At 40.6% G+C, this 15,378-nt stretch overlaps 1 protein-coding gene across 1 annotated transcript in view; it reads right to left on the bottom strand.

The window, feature by feature from the left end:
• prkci (protein kinase C, iota) overlaps positions 1 to 12,945 on the bottom strand; it is a 30,488-nt gene extending 17,543 nt beyond the window's left edge. Inside the window, exons 1-2 of the mRNA XM_080477969.1 lie at positions 12,610 to 12,945; positions 2,033 to 2,154 (exon numbers count right to left, since the gene is read on the bottom strand). Coding sequence (XP_080334095.1) covers positions 2,033 to 2,154; positions 12,610 to 12,692 — 205 coding nt within the window. The 5' untranslated portion in view covers positions 12,693 to 12,945. The remainder of the gene's footprint in view (positions 1 to 2,032; positions 2,155 to 12,609) is intronic.
• Between the last annotated feature and the right edge of the window lie 2,433 nt (positions 12,946 to 15,378).

Genomic DNA, 15,378 nt, shown 5'->3' with positions numbered 1-15,378 from the left:
TTTACATTTTTAACAATACCTCCAGTGTTTCCTCATAAAATAGCGTTTCATCAGTTGTTTGCAGCTCCTAAAACTTTCCTCTATGAAAAGTGCTACATAAATAAAGTTTGATCATTTGACTGGTTGAAAAAAAAACTCTAACAATAGTCAACAATTAAATTCCTTGGAGGCTGAATTCATAGATTTTCGTTCACTTAAGACAGTGGTGGATTCATGATCCAGGACAGAAAACTATTCACCAACCTGACTGATAATCCTTACTATGTTTCATGTTATTCTTCAAGCAAACACAGTATCGAATTGCGCCGACTAGTCAGAACTGACGAATTGATATCTCTATATTACGAATTTAGGTGCTCTCTTGTTTTCTTCAGAATCCACATGTAGTGAGGAGGTTAGAAGATAAACCAACGCTCTGTTTCCCGTGGTTTTTAACAAAGGACTTACTTTTAAATATGCAGAAAAATGAGACAGACTAACAATACAGACACAATTATTATAATCACTACACTTCCATTTCTCAGAGCAGAAGGTCAAAAGAGGAAAAGGTGAAGTTATACAGTACGCCGGCTTGACATTTCAAAACAGCTCCAATATAATTGTAGGTGTGATAAGAAATCCAATACATGAATTTGAGTAAACACGGGATAAAATGAGTGGGTGTGAGCGGGAGCATGGGAGACGGCAGGAGTCAATGTTGTCGCTTCTTCCTAATTGCACATGTACCTTTGTCCGACCATCAATAATTAGTTCACCTCAGACACACATCTAATTATTTCCTCATCATTAAGCGTGAAAGTCAGGCGTCGGCATGTGTCACTGAAAGAGACGCAGTGAGAACCGACACACAGGCCACCGCTTTTATTCTTGGTGCACATCAAATCACTACGACAAACTGCTATTAGCAGAAATAACGAGAACAGAAACTATGACGAACGCTGCAACCGTTTTAAATGATCAAAACTATTGAGAGTTGGCGGGTACACTATGTCAAACGCAAAGTCTGATTTATTCTTCAATAGTTTGTTCTCGTTTTGGAGGGACGTGCCATACTAATAGAGTCCTTTACACCAAGTATCTGTGATAAGAGCTCCACATTTACAGTTTCGTATTGAAAACCCCAAAGTAGTTTGTTTTTTGTTTATAATTTAGGTTGAAAGATTCAGGCCCCGTATACACAACATTACAAGTGAAAATTTATTGTTTTGCGTTTTCATCTCAGAGAAGTTTCCCCATTTACGCGCTACCATTTTGAAAACGATGTCCATTTACAGGAAATGACAGAAATATTGAAAACTATATACTTAGCAGGCTAGGTCACTAGCTGGCACGGTTGGTTGTTTTGGGAATGAAAACACACACACGCATCCATACACTATAAACAATAACAATGACGAGTACACAGACATTCACATGGACAGACTACCAAGTTGGATTGTTATTACGGTGACACAACTATGAAAGTAAGTCCCAGGAGAATATGGACTGGGAGTCATGACACTCTGGAGGCCACCATTGTTGTTATTGTCCATCTACTCGCACATCTGCAGAACTGTTTAATACAGCTATGGTGTGCATGCACACCAGCAGCATTTCAGAGAAGTTGCATTTTTCCTTGTTTCCACAGAGATGAAGAACAGCGTTTTGAAAAAGCTGTTTGTTATAATCATTCCAATGTCTTGCAGTCGGACTTCTTGGTAACGCATTAAGCTGCTTTTCATTCTCATAGAAACTAATAAGTGATGACTGTTGGTGGCCTCTCTGCTGGGACCTGATCCGAGTGTAATGAGTGTGGGCAGGCTGACCCTAGCCTTCGTACAACAATCATCATCTCAACAAGCTCCATCTTTTCAATAATACCATCACAGCTGACAGACTGACTAGTGATTGAGTGGTGGGGGAGCTATGCATTTGTTTTGGACAGATAAGACTGAACATCACAGTCATGTGACAAGTGGTTGAGCTTTTTCAAAGTGCCAGTAGATGAGGCCAAAAGCTAATTTTGCTTGCAGCTTGCTATAAAAACACATACCTTCCTCGTCGATCCATTTCATGGTGAAGAGCTGGTCGTTGTCCATGGAGCACATGTCTCGGACCTCTCCATACAGGTTTTCATACGAGATGGACGGTTCAAAATGTGTGATCATGATATCCCTGCGTAAAACAGAAAGCATGGTCGGTTTTAATTTTTCTTCATGCAGTCACTTTTCCCTCCTGTTGTAGTAGTCATTTACTTGCTTACATTTATTATTCCTCGAGTTACAGTGAACCAGTGTTATAGTATTTACAAACCCAGTAGATACCAACAGTGGGACCACTGGAGAGAAGATAAATTTCATTACTGAAAAAGTAAAACCATTGCTTCTCTTTTTACGGGAAGCAAACAGTACCCAAAGGTCAAAGACATAAATAAAGACACAGCTTCTACCTGCCAGTGCAGTGCACAATGAAAACAATTCAAACTAATGTAATAATTGTACAGGGGTAAGACTAGTTCAGAGCAACTAGTATTTACACACAAAACACATAAACCTAAATAAATACATCAGAACACAACAATATGGAAGACCATATAATCAAGGGTTTAAAAAAAATCCTTGATAAATGCTCGTTAAATGTTGAAAAAAGGATGTGCATTCATCAGTGATTAATTGCATGACTTTCTACGGAAAATATGAAAATATTGGGGGGAAAAGTGCAGTATCGTTTGATTTATCAACAACGTTTAAAACAAATGATGTATCATTGATATACAACCCTTGTAAAAGTAGTGTCTTCTTATATTCGGACCAATGTGGTAAATAACAATTTTCAATAAATTCAGGAACATACCTTTGATATTTGGGTCATCTGAACAAATAATGATACATTTCAGAGTTAGAGGTAATTTTCTCCAAGCATCATCAATTCATTTTTCTTCGTGCCTAGGTGACGCATAAGGCTGTAAGCATTATGAACATATCTAATACTATGACTACCGAGTCATGTGAAACACTGTAGTGGTAAATGCTGAAGTTACACCACTAAACTGTTTGTTTTGGGGTTTTTTGCTTGCTTTGCATACGTTTGTGATGCTTGCAAGGCTTGATTCTAGATCTTGATCCGGATTTAAAGCTTGGAGCAACATTATTAAAGTACTGAGGATTACCAGCTACATCCACAAGTTTTCTTTATAAGGATTCATGGATTACCTGCTGAACTGTCTACCTATCATTATCGGCAGTATGTAGGCACCAATTTACTGTAAGTTACAATGTGTACTCTAAACTTGAGAATACAATATATCGAATCAACCATGGCAGATTTGAATAAGTGGCTGATTAAACTATTTTTTAGGCGAGAGAAACTCAGGAAAGAGATGGATCAGTGCAGTAAGTTCCACTAAGATATGCTTTGGAAGACATTCTGGTTAGATACTGTGAAAACTGCTTGAGGTGGTGATTAATTTTTAATCTTACCTATTGTGTTGTTTCTTTGAATGAAATCCAAAATCCATACAATCAGATTGTAGCAAAAAGTCTTAGACAGCATCTTTAAGACAAATAGTTTTGTCAGGCCATTTGTCCACAATTCAATAATATTGACACAGATCCCACACCCTACAGGAAAAGCAGCAACACTTGAGAAACTTGGGCTAGAACCTCTGGGTATCTGTGTGAATATCATTTGCACACATTGCTATTTTTCACAATTTAAATTAGCCGATATTTCTTCTGTGATTTATTTTTCCATCATCTTTAAAATTCTGATCCAGCCACTGAAATCATCTCATTATAAACAATCAAAACCAATGCAAAGCACTCATTTCCATCCCGAAGCCATTAAAACACGAATAATGCATTTTTCTTCTGACAGGTGTGGCTTTAAATTCTCACCCAGCCATTTCTTTGTAACCACATGGTAGACTTTCAACTGTTAAACCAGGGGTGTCAGACATGAGGCCCATGAGCCAACACTGGCCCACAAGAGGCTCCAATCCAGCCAAACCACCAAGCAAATGGTCATATTGATGAAATACTTGCTCTGGAATATTTTGGGAACACAATACAGTAGAACCTCTGAGGAGCCGACCCGGTAAGAATGGACACCCTGTACTGGGCGGACACGTGACTGTGCACCGACACATTTAACTATTAACACACCTTAATAAGCAGACAACCTACCGAACGCGGACAGGTTTTCCTGGTAAATTTCAAGCCGAGCGGACACTAAAACGACCAAAATACTTGAGCTGGACCCGATTATTGGAATATTCAGACGTTGTGGTGTCAGGAGATTAGTTTTGAGATTTGAATATTCGCTGCTTCCCCGCAGCATGGTGCTGCGCTGCTTTCCGCAGACTGTGCGTGTGCGATACATGATTGCATCCATACTCAATTCCGTGCGCGTTCCATAACGTAAGGTCACAATCCTGAAACCAGCGTTCTCCACCTTTCCTAAAGTATGTTTCTGTTTCACTTCAGGAGTGCTGGAGCACTGTCACCCAGATCATATTGCACCGATGAAGAGCCCACGAGTGGTGGGAAGGTGGCGCCCAGCGTGGGACATGAACCCACTACCTTGAGATTGTGAGTCTCATGCTCTACCAACTGAGCTAGCCGGGGGCCTTACTGACAACGTATTAGAGATTTATATCAAAAACTGAATTTTAAATTTTTCCTATGGGGATTCTGGTAGAATAACTTTAAGGGGTTAGAATGGGAAAGCTAAACTCATTTGATAAGTGGCTGGGGAAATTAATTACTTATTGAGGCAGAACTTAATAAGTAATCCCCCGCCTCTGATGCAACCCACCCACCCTTTCCCTAACCCGTTAGTCACCGTCTCACACTTTGTCACATTTGTGAATGCACTCATCTGTGCATCATGATTGTGGGTGTGAGAATGAGAGGAAAGAATTAGGGTCAGAAAAACTGTAAAATAAAGAGGTTGTGAGAAACAAACCGCAGGAGATGCTGGCTGAACTTGCATGTTGGAGGCGCTCTGTGTACATCGAACAAAGACAACCTCAAGACTTTGATGTCACCTATTCTCTTTTCTTTTCCCCGTTTATGACCCAAAAATGAAGGATGGAGATACGCACAGGATTTTACAGATCTGCATGTGGAAAGATGTCTTAACTGGAAAATAGATTATTATTGGGAGGGGAAACAAGGACTATAGCAAACAGATAGCAGTAAAGAGAAGTGTTAAAGCCTCCACAACAGGCAGGGAGTCACCCACAAGGACAAAGAGCTCTCACTCCTGTTACTGCCTTGGTCACAGACGAACCGCAGCTTTTCATCAGCGTGAGAGTCTTATACAAAACAATGAATATGTTCCAACACATCAACTGCACAGGTCTAAGGACAGCACGCAGTTCAGTTAAACATGTGACCTGCAGGAACGTCATCAAACACCGATATCGCAGTATGACTTGCCATAAATCAGAAGTCTAGAGATGCTCCTGGAGGCAAATTCCTCTGTCAACTAGATGAAAATTTAAGTAATGTACAGTCAAGTATTTCAAACCTTTTACATATGTTAAGCTCCACTTGAAGAATTTGATCACAATTTTCAACAACGGAATATTAACCTCAACACATTCCATTAACTTAACCTTTAACTAGAAGCAGATCTGCTGCACTGCGGTCTGAAAGAGCCATACCTCCAACTAGTGACGAGCGGGAGTATGACAAGTAAGTGTTATCCATTTATGAATGGAGAACAAGAACCTACAAATACTTCTGGTAAGTGAGTGGGCAGACTGCTAATGACTAGTTTCATGCATCACCAATTAATGTAATTTGCACTTTGAAATTATAGTGCTTGATCTCTTTTTATGCACAATGTGAACAAGACGCAACTGGCCCAAAATTATTCTTTTTTTAATTTCACATGCATTTCTGCAGTTCCCACAGGAAAAGCTTTTACACAACGACGGTGTTCAGAGCCACTGAAAACACAACTTTTTGAAAACGGGCTACCAAGGTGGAACTTTCGAAAAGGCTCTGTCTCCGTGGAAACGGGGGGAAAACATTTTCAAAACGCTGCTCCTGCGCAAGCGTACCATGGCCGCAGCATAGTTCTTCTACAGATGCGCAACTAGGTGGACAATAACAACAATAGTGGCCTCCAGAGTGTCATGAGTCCCACTCCATATTCTCCTGGGACTTCGTAGCTTTCAAGCATATATAGCTTTCAAGCAAACATATAAAAGGGACATTATCATCTTGTTTCATATTCATGTGGAGCATTTGAGGGAGCGCGTCATAGAGCAGTCTTCTCACAGCACGTATGTCACTGTCTGCACTGGCAAATCACACATGAAGAATGAATAAAGCTCTGTGAGCAAGAATACACTGATATTACTGATACCACCACCATTTCCTCCTCCTCCCACGGTTTATTTTCTCACCCTCATCCTCCTGCTGTTAATCATTGTTCAAAAAACCTGCATTCTAGTCCTCTAGTTTGATCTCCTCCAGAACCAGGATGAGCAGCAGTTTTTAAAACAGTCCCACAGCTCCCTCATTACTGCTGTAATCAATCCAAGCAGGTGACTCTGAACACCGTCACATGTAACTGGACCCAGGTCGTCATTAAACACCGAATGTTAATGTTCAGCAGCATTTCATGGTGCTTCTAATAACCTGCCCCTGTAACACAGATGCAGGCTTAGTTAATGGGAATACTACAGGAAACCAGACAAAGAGATAACAACATATTAAAAGCTGGGCTGCAAAAAAAAAAAACTGCAGCTTTTCTACTAGTACCTACTCGGCCCGACTCGACTCTGGTCTTTTTTAGTACTTTTCCATTACGTGCTAGCACCCGAGACCAGGTACTTTTCATGGTACCTCGTCGACTGAGGTTCCAAGCGAGCTGAAGCAAGTAGAAAATGTGACGCCGGCAGACGGCAGGCCACTGACAGTCTGGCACGAAACAATACAGATACGTCAGGAGAGCGTCTCTTTCACCCCGCCATTTTTACAACCCGATCACAAAAAGAACACTCACAGAGATAGACGCACAGAAATCAAAGTTGTGGCGCAACGGTTAGGTGCAGAAGTTACTTTATCTGGTGGCTGGCCAGAGGATTCAGCGAGATCCAAAGTGACCCACTACAAGTATCGCTAGGTCTCTGAGCCACGGATACCACTGGTGTTTTGGATTAACTGGTTTCCCTGTTAACTGGTTTCCTTGAGCGTCCCTTCTCATAGCATATGTTTAAAACCTGATCGCAATCTGTAGCTGTCCTGATGAACGCTGTTTAACTGCGTTTCCATTAAAGTTTAAAGTATCACAAACACTGAATGTCATTCAGCTTTTGTTTTTAATGAAATTGTTAAAATGTAAAGGCATTATGGGATAAATACTTTCCCTGGGCACTGCAGATATCGTGTAGACCTGAAAAACAGATACTATTAATAATGATCAAGATGCAAATGTTACTTTTTCAACCATGCCGTGAATTGTGGCTATGAAATTAACATTTCGGAAAATGACTACTGAAAAGAAAGTGAGCAAGCAGGCAGTGGAGGATAAAGAGATACGTTATGGTGACTACAGCGGAACAATCGAGTAGTGAGCAACTGGGAGCTCATCACTGGTGAGAAACAGGGAGGAAGTGGCATTCCACACAAATCTGGCATTCCTCAGCTCTGTGCCGTCGTACGGTACAGCTAAATTAAGGGAGGAGGAGGAGGAGGTGAAGGGGAGTGGTAGCCTATGTTCCGGGTATCTTAACTGCCCTGAGTAGGACTGTGCAGTCCCATCTGCGCTGCATGAAGCCATTCGTCACTGGCGAGCGCTCAAGCAGGAAGAAGCGCTGGGCTGCCTCCCCAGGCTACCAAGACCACCTTGGCCCATCCATCTCCGTCACTGCTGCTCTGATACTGCCACGCAAAGGGAAGTGCCCTGCAACACCTTCACAAAACCCATGTGCACGAACACATGGCACTACATTGTGCAGTAACCAAGAATGTTGAGTATGAGGATAGGATTTGTAATTAATATAAACATGGCAGGAATTGATAAATTACTTTTGAAGTAATAAAGTGAAATACATTGTGTGTGACATAAGCTTTAATTTTGAAAAGAACAACATGCACATGGCATCCTGTCCTGAATAAGAGATATATTGTCAGCATAGCCAACGGCTGAGCCACTCCATGGGAAAAGAAAATCATTGTTCAGAATGCCCGTGAATGACTGAGTGCCAGGGCTCCACCAGATGCGACTTCAGGGTTAACAAGGGCTTTTTCTTTGTCCGGATTTTCCTCGATCATCTGTCTCCTCCACCATCACGATGCTCAATAAGCTCCAGCTATACACGGTCACCTCAGACACTGGGGCATCTATGGCAGTAGGGATCCAGATGATTATAGTGTGCCGTCCTAACTGAGCCAAAATCACATGCAGACACGTATATATTGACAACCCGTTCGGTTTTTCATATACGAGACAATCCTCTGTCGTATCACCTTATGCTACAGGTCAGGGTGATTCCAATAAACCCCTGCTGGATGATGTGGTCTCTGGGCAACGTACCTCTCCTGCAGTACTTAACATAGGTCAGCCCCAGTCTTTGTGCACGCACGCACGCACAGTCCAGGGACACGGTCAACTTGTAACACGATAAACGCGACCAACACTTTAGCTGTATTAATCATGCTGAGATAGAAACTACAACAATTAAAAAATAAATAAATAAACAAATAAATTTAAGCAGATGTGGAGAATCTCAGCATACAATCATGTGGAAACGTGTGTTTGAATAGATGAATGGATGGATGGCTGCGTCACTTTGTGGTTGAGTGCATGAGATGCTTTCAGAGTGGAACTAAACATCAGGAGGAGGAAGGCCTCCTTTTTTTTTTTACACAAAGCTTGAGCCTTGGAGCAGAGATTCATATGTCTTTGAAAAAGAGGAACAACTACTTTAAAAAGAGGGGGAAAGAAATGACTGAATGGTTCAGTCAAGTCAGTGTAATCCCAGTTTTCTGCCAAACAACATGCCTCACACAGGAATCATCAAGTTTAGCAAACAAGGAGCCCCGTGTTTATTGGTGCTTCACTGACCTGCAGAAAAGTGTACTTTGTTTTGTTGAGATCAGCTGAGATACATGACGCCTTGCCCTTGGGTAATTGATTTCTGAGCTTTTATCTGAGCTGCGGGTGAACTTTTTTTCAGAATTACACTTGGAAATAAATTCCAAAGTTGGGCGATTGCACCAGTCAGAGGCAAGACGGCAATACAAGAGGAGAGGGTTAGCATGTCGTTGTGGTACACCTACACAAACAAGAAAATAAACACAGGACAGGAAATATTTGTAGAATGATGTTTTTGAAGCTCCCGCTTAAGCCCCGTTTACACGACAACATCTAAAATAAAAATGCATTGTTTTTCAATTGTCATGTTCAGAAAGGCAACATTTTGAAAACGGAAATGGCAGAAAATCTGAAAACAATGTCGTTGGTATGCCAGGGCAAGAATTGGTGCCGTTGATTGTTTTTGTAATGAAACCACAAACACATACGTGCAGAAAACAATATGCTCTAAACATTAGCAATGGCGAGTATGCGGACATTCATATGGATAGACGTCGGGAGTTGGATTATTATAACGGTGACTCTCAACTATAAAACGACCAAGTCCCAGGAGAATATGGACTGGGAGTCATGACGCTCTGGAGGACGCCATTGTTGTTATTGTCCATCTACTCGCACATGTGCAGAAGAACTGTTTACTACGGCCCGGGTGCAAACATGGAGTAGCAGCCCATTTCTGTTTCCATGGAGATGGACTCAGGGCAGTTTTGAGAAGTCACGTTTTCTTCCATTTCCACAGAGACTCAGCATTTCCAGAAAGTTCCACTTTGGAAGCCATTTTCAAAAAGTGGCATTTTCAGTAACTCCGAGCACCATTGCGGTTTAAACGGACGTCCAAAACACAACAAAAGTTTTGCATTTTTACTTGAGAAGAGTCATATAAACAGCAGTATAGCAAACACTAAAGATGCGTGAGATTAGTCGAATTGGCAAGTAACATTTACTCTCTGGCTTGTTGGAACCCATTAGGTGGTTGAAAGTCTGTTCCTCTTACATGGATACAACAATGACCAACTAATATTTGTTTTGCCGCATCCCTGAAGCATTTCTACTCCATTTACCAGTAAGAAAATAGGGAAGACGTGAGGTTCTTTTCTGTTTCTCCCAAGTTTACTTACAGTTGATGTACTAGTGAGTTAGCATTGCTGTCAGTTACAGCTCATGTGGTCGGTGCTCCTGCAGCCGGCTCAGGGCAAAGCAAGGATGAACCAGTGACAGGCCGAGACGGCTCCAGGCTGACACCAGCCCACTCACACTGGGACTGGTTGACAGCAGACACGCACACAAGAAAGAATGGACTGAGAGAGATTATGCTACACTGAAACCAGATAAGCTGAGACATCACTACAGAGGAAGGTCATCACAGCAATCACACAATGGAATGTATTGTCTTTTTTTGATTAAAAAAAATAAAAACTATGTAAAACTGTTGATTCTATTCATTTATGCCTACAATCAAGGTGATTGTAGTTGTATGTAGTGAAAGTAGTGAAACCAACATTGACGATCCTCTGCCTTGATGCATCTCAATGGCATAAGAGATGCGACCATTAAACTGCATTCTCTCTTTAACAAGATAGCTGAGATTCCTCAGCGGTGAAGTCATGAATACTTTAGATGCTTCGCTCGGTGAGATGACAACTCTCGATCGACACTCACTAAAGGGTTCCTGAGGTGTGTCCCAAAGTCAGAGAGAGATACACAACAGGTCTGGCTAAGGTGACTTGTGTGACACGTTTTTCAAGTCCTGGCTGGCCTCCAATCATGGAGCGACAATCATACAGAGGCGAGCAGGGCAGGGAGTGTTGCAGTGATCAATGATTTCCATCACCACATTCAAAAGCAAATGAAAAGCAAATAACCCTCCTCCAGCAGGAGGATAATCAGCATCACTCACTGAGTATGACACAAATTCAAAGAGTTCTGAGTAAGGGTTATGCAACACTTACTACGTAGAGAGAAGACTTCACTTTAAATACTTTATTATTGTTAAGACTTTTTTTTTTTTACACTCCATGAGGAATTCATCACACCTCCCCACTACAAATAAGTGCAACACACAATAGACAGGGACCCACTCGAGCGCATGTTTATGTTATTATGATGTTATGTTGACTATTTTTGAAGTAGCTAGGACTACTTGTTCTGAGCTTCCTGGGTGCAGCAGAAAATATTACCTACCTACTGCCACTGGAACGTACAGCGCACATATTTATTCAGAACTTGGCATATTTGCACTTCCCTGCACACAAAGAAACGTCAGCATGCTACGGTTCTAGTTTTCCTCCTATGGTTTTGGAGATTTCTTTTGGAGGAAGTCTTCGTTTCAGATAGGTACAGTGTTTCTTCCTGTGTCTCACTGGTTTGTGTGACTTTCACAGATCAATACAGTATAAATGCAACTAAGGTTGGGTTTCTCACAGGATCTTGTAAGACTAGTTTAAATAAGAATAAGGCATTTCATTAAAAACCCCAAAAAATTGAAAATATAACTGAAGTTAACTGAAAAATTGTAACTCAACATGCAATGAATGACAGCGTTAGTCTTTATTAACTGCAGATCGGGGGAATTAAAAACAACTCAATCTGTTATCTTTAAGTATCAGTTCAAACAAACTTGAACAAAAAACATTGATTTTAAATAGTTAAGAATAATGAACAATAATTATACAAATGATTAAACGAACAGCTATATAAAGCATGGTTTACTTTAAGGCGCTCAGATTCTCACTATGAACTTGGTGATTATATCTTGAATATCTCACTGTTGTGGACAATGTCTTGCATGGCAGGCTTTTTGAAAGACTAACCACACACTTTCGGTTGTTTCTTTCAGTGTCCTAACATCTTGAAGACAAACTCTTGGGTAACTTTAACAAAGGCCTTGTTCACAATCACAAGGAAAAAGCAATCAGCTTAACGTAAACAGAGAGATTAGATACAATAAAAAACACCGTTGAATGCGTTCCACAGTGTCCAGTTTCTATTTCTAGATGTCATGCAGTCCAACCAGATAAACATATACACCTCAGCTTAGTAGAGCTCCCATACCTCTTCTGTGCTTCTGGCAGCGAAGCAATTATTAGTGTCACGACATGTCACTTTAAGTGTAAAAACAAAAAGTGCCAGTCTAAAACAAAAGAAAGCCAATAACAACAAGTCAAATCCTCATCACACTGGGGGGCTTAAGTCAACTCAGCTAGCAACCGTTAGCAAGCTCTAAAGCTTCCAAACTAGGCAGAAATCAACTTTTCGCTATTGAACGTTTGGACATGTTTGCGGACAAGCTGATCCTGTCAGTGGGAGACAGAGGACAGACTGAGAGGTCGACTCAGTGGACAGCTTCACCTGTCAGCCTGGTCAACTTTACACGAACCTGCTGCCCCAAAATTAGCCCCGTTAGCCGATTCAGCTAACACTAGCCGACTGCTAGCCGCATTCGCCAAGTCTGAAGCCGGTGCCTGTTAGTTTGTTAAGAAGCTCAGGGGTGTACTGGAGGACAGTGGGATTTCTTACCCTTTGTAATAGGCTTTAACCCGGACTTGGTGGGAATTCTCGCCGGGGTGGGACATGGTGCTGTCCCGCAACGTCGGCATCATAAGCTCAGCCGCGGAGAGTCCCGAGTCTCCAACTGCCTTTCTTCTTTCTTTCTTTCTTTTTCGTACTCGTACAACCCGAACACTTCCCTGTAGTGGTTCGTCGACAGTCCCAATAAATAAGGTGGCGAATAGTTCCTAATACGGTCTTTTTTGTACCTTTCTTAGACAAACGAAAATAACATGTAAAGTAAGGAAAAACTTGCGGGTCCGCCAAACAACTCCCTACTGCAAAGGCCTACCGACGGACGAGTCCACTGTCGGAATGCTGAGGGTGAACACAACTTCGTATCATGCTGTAATATGTTATAGCATTCAACAAAGATTGCATCAAAGCATCATTATACATAATTTCACAACTTTTATTTCAAGATGTATAATAAATCACGGTAGTTCCGACATAAACTTAAATATATAAATGGCCGGTATTTCGACTGTACCAACTGGAGATTTTGATGGAGGTTAGTGCTGCATTCACAACCGAACATCTAAGCTCGGAAAATGTAAAACACCCTCAAGACAACTCGGACATTCAAGTGCCGTGGTTCGGAAATAACATCAAAGTTGACCAGTTACAAAGGCATAAGTGAGTGCTTTTTAAATGTAATTTTAGCAACAGTATTGGAGGTCTAAACCGAGAGGATATAGATGGAATATGCATATAATTAATGTAAAACAAAAGCAAACCGAACAATGCAATTTCTTTGCATGACCATAAACGCACCGTTCACTTTACACACTGGAAATAATTTTATTAATTTAAAAAACAAACACAGTGAATTCAAGAGAATAGATATCTGCTTTTCCTTCTCCATCCTCTTGAAATATTTGATTGCCTTGACCCTAACTGGGTCAAATGTTTCTTACTATTTCATGACGACCATGAGAGAAAGATCACGCATTGTTTCACACAAATGTGAATGCAACTTTTAGCAATTTGCTGCCTCAATGCATCTTCATTGATGCATGATTATGTGTCTGCAGCAAAACAAACAGAAACAAACAGAAAATGTCAAACTGGGTTGTCAAACATACAGCTGAACAACAGGCCCATCAGAGGGCCCAATCCAGTCTACAGGATTTTATTTAAAGTGCTGTTGTTAACTTAACTATTAGAGATTTCAGTGTTTCAATAAAATAATTGGGAATAGGTAAAAATGAGACCCAAATCAAGAGGTTATGCAGCAATGAAGATCGACCTTATTGCGTGTCAAGTATCATCGGCATTGAATCCACACTATGAGAGTGAATATGCAAAAACATGCAAAAAGGCCACAGATAGAGGAATTGGTTTGTGACACCTTATTGTATTTTGCACCAGGAGGCACTGTTTAAATTTGCATGATTTAATTATACCTATTTCCATTTGAGCATAGAACAACATTTGGAGATGACATCTTTTTGTTGTCTTTTTTTTTTATTTAGCAGCTCCTCTGTTGGTTATGGCCTTTTTAGATGTGACTATCCGGATATTGAGGAGATACAAGTCACCATTTGAAATTGCTGTACGAGAGGTCAATCCAAGGTTCAATATGGGGATCCAGAAGTGTCTCGTAACCCAAAATATCAGAAAGTTCAGTTCCTCTGACAATGCTGTTTTATATTTTCTGATTTTGGATAAGGAGGTTGTAATGCAGTCATGTTTGTAATCAAGCCTCCTCGAAATAGATGAATCTGTATTTGGCCCCATTGGACCAATTTGGCGCTCCTGACCTAAAAGCATCTACTGTATTGTCTTGTAATTTCCTATTCACAGTTTGAACACCAGGTGTCACTGTGTCTCTATGTGCGTTGTGAAACAGATTAAATACTGATGAATTTCACACACAAAACAGAATTTGAACATTGTCGCTGATGTATTCCTATTAAAATAGACCGCGAACATGTTTTTTCTTGTATAATCATTTATTACATGGAGTTAAATATCAATTTTAAAAAAAGAAAGGAATTATTTCCAAACCCAGTCAAAAAACGTTTCTACCTAATTAGATGTGAGCATCAGATGTTGAAACTGGGGAATCTATTCACTTCATAAAAAAAATATTTCCTAATTTTGAATTTGATGTCAACAACACATTGAAATAACATTGGGGACCGTTAGTTTTCCATCATCTTTTTATTGTGCAAAATATATGTATCTATACTGTATATATTTATTTTTTCTAGTTAAAGGTCTAGACAGCAGGCAGAGCAGATCATCAGAGGACCTTAACACTGTCATCAGAACTGTTTGTATTCCAAGCATGCTTTTCCCAGGTTCATACAACTCTTGGTATTTAAAGAGGCTTGAGGGGATTTTTGGAATCGTAAAACAACACATCATTTATATAGAGTGCAAATAAGAAAGTGAAGTAATTCTGAGGTCAGAGGGTGGTGGATTTACATTTGCAAGCATGAGCACAGAACAGTTTACAAAAGTACAAATTTGAGACAATTGGGGCTGTAAGAGTGATGGAGTTAGTTGGCTCATGACATTTTAAAGGTAGAATTGAATTGCCTGGTGTTAATTTTGAATGTGTAAGAGGTTTCTGATTAGATCCTCTGGAATGAAGAAGCTGAGATGGAGGAGGATGTATCAGTGGATGCAAACTTCACTAAAAGCCTCTTTGATGGAGACAATTCTGAATCATGCTTCAGATAACTACAGGGTGGACTTTATCTATCTATCTATCTATCTATCTATCTATCT

Source organism: Lipophrys pholis, assembly GCF_963383615.2.
Source record: "Lipophrys pholis genome assembly, chromosome: 1".
Lineage (NCBI taxonomy): Eukaryota > Metazoa > Chordata > Actinopteri > Blenniiformes > Blenniidae > Lipophrys > Lipophrys pholis.
Note: the sequence above shows the minus strand (reverse complement) of the source record. Positions and strands in the feature narration are given on the sequence as shown.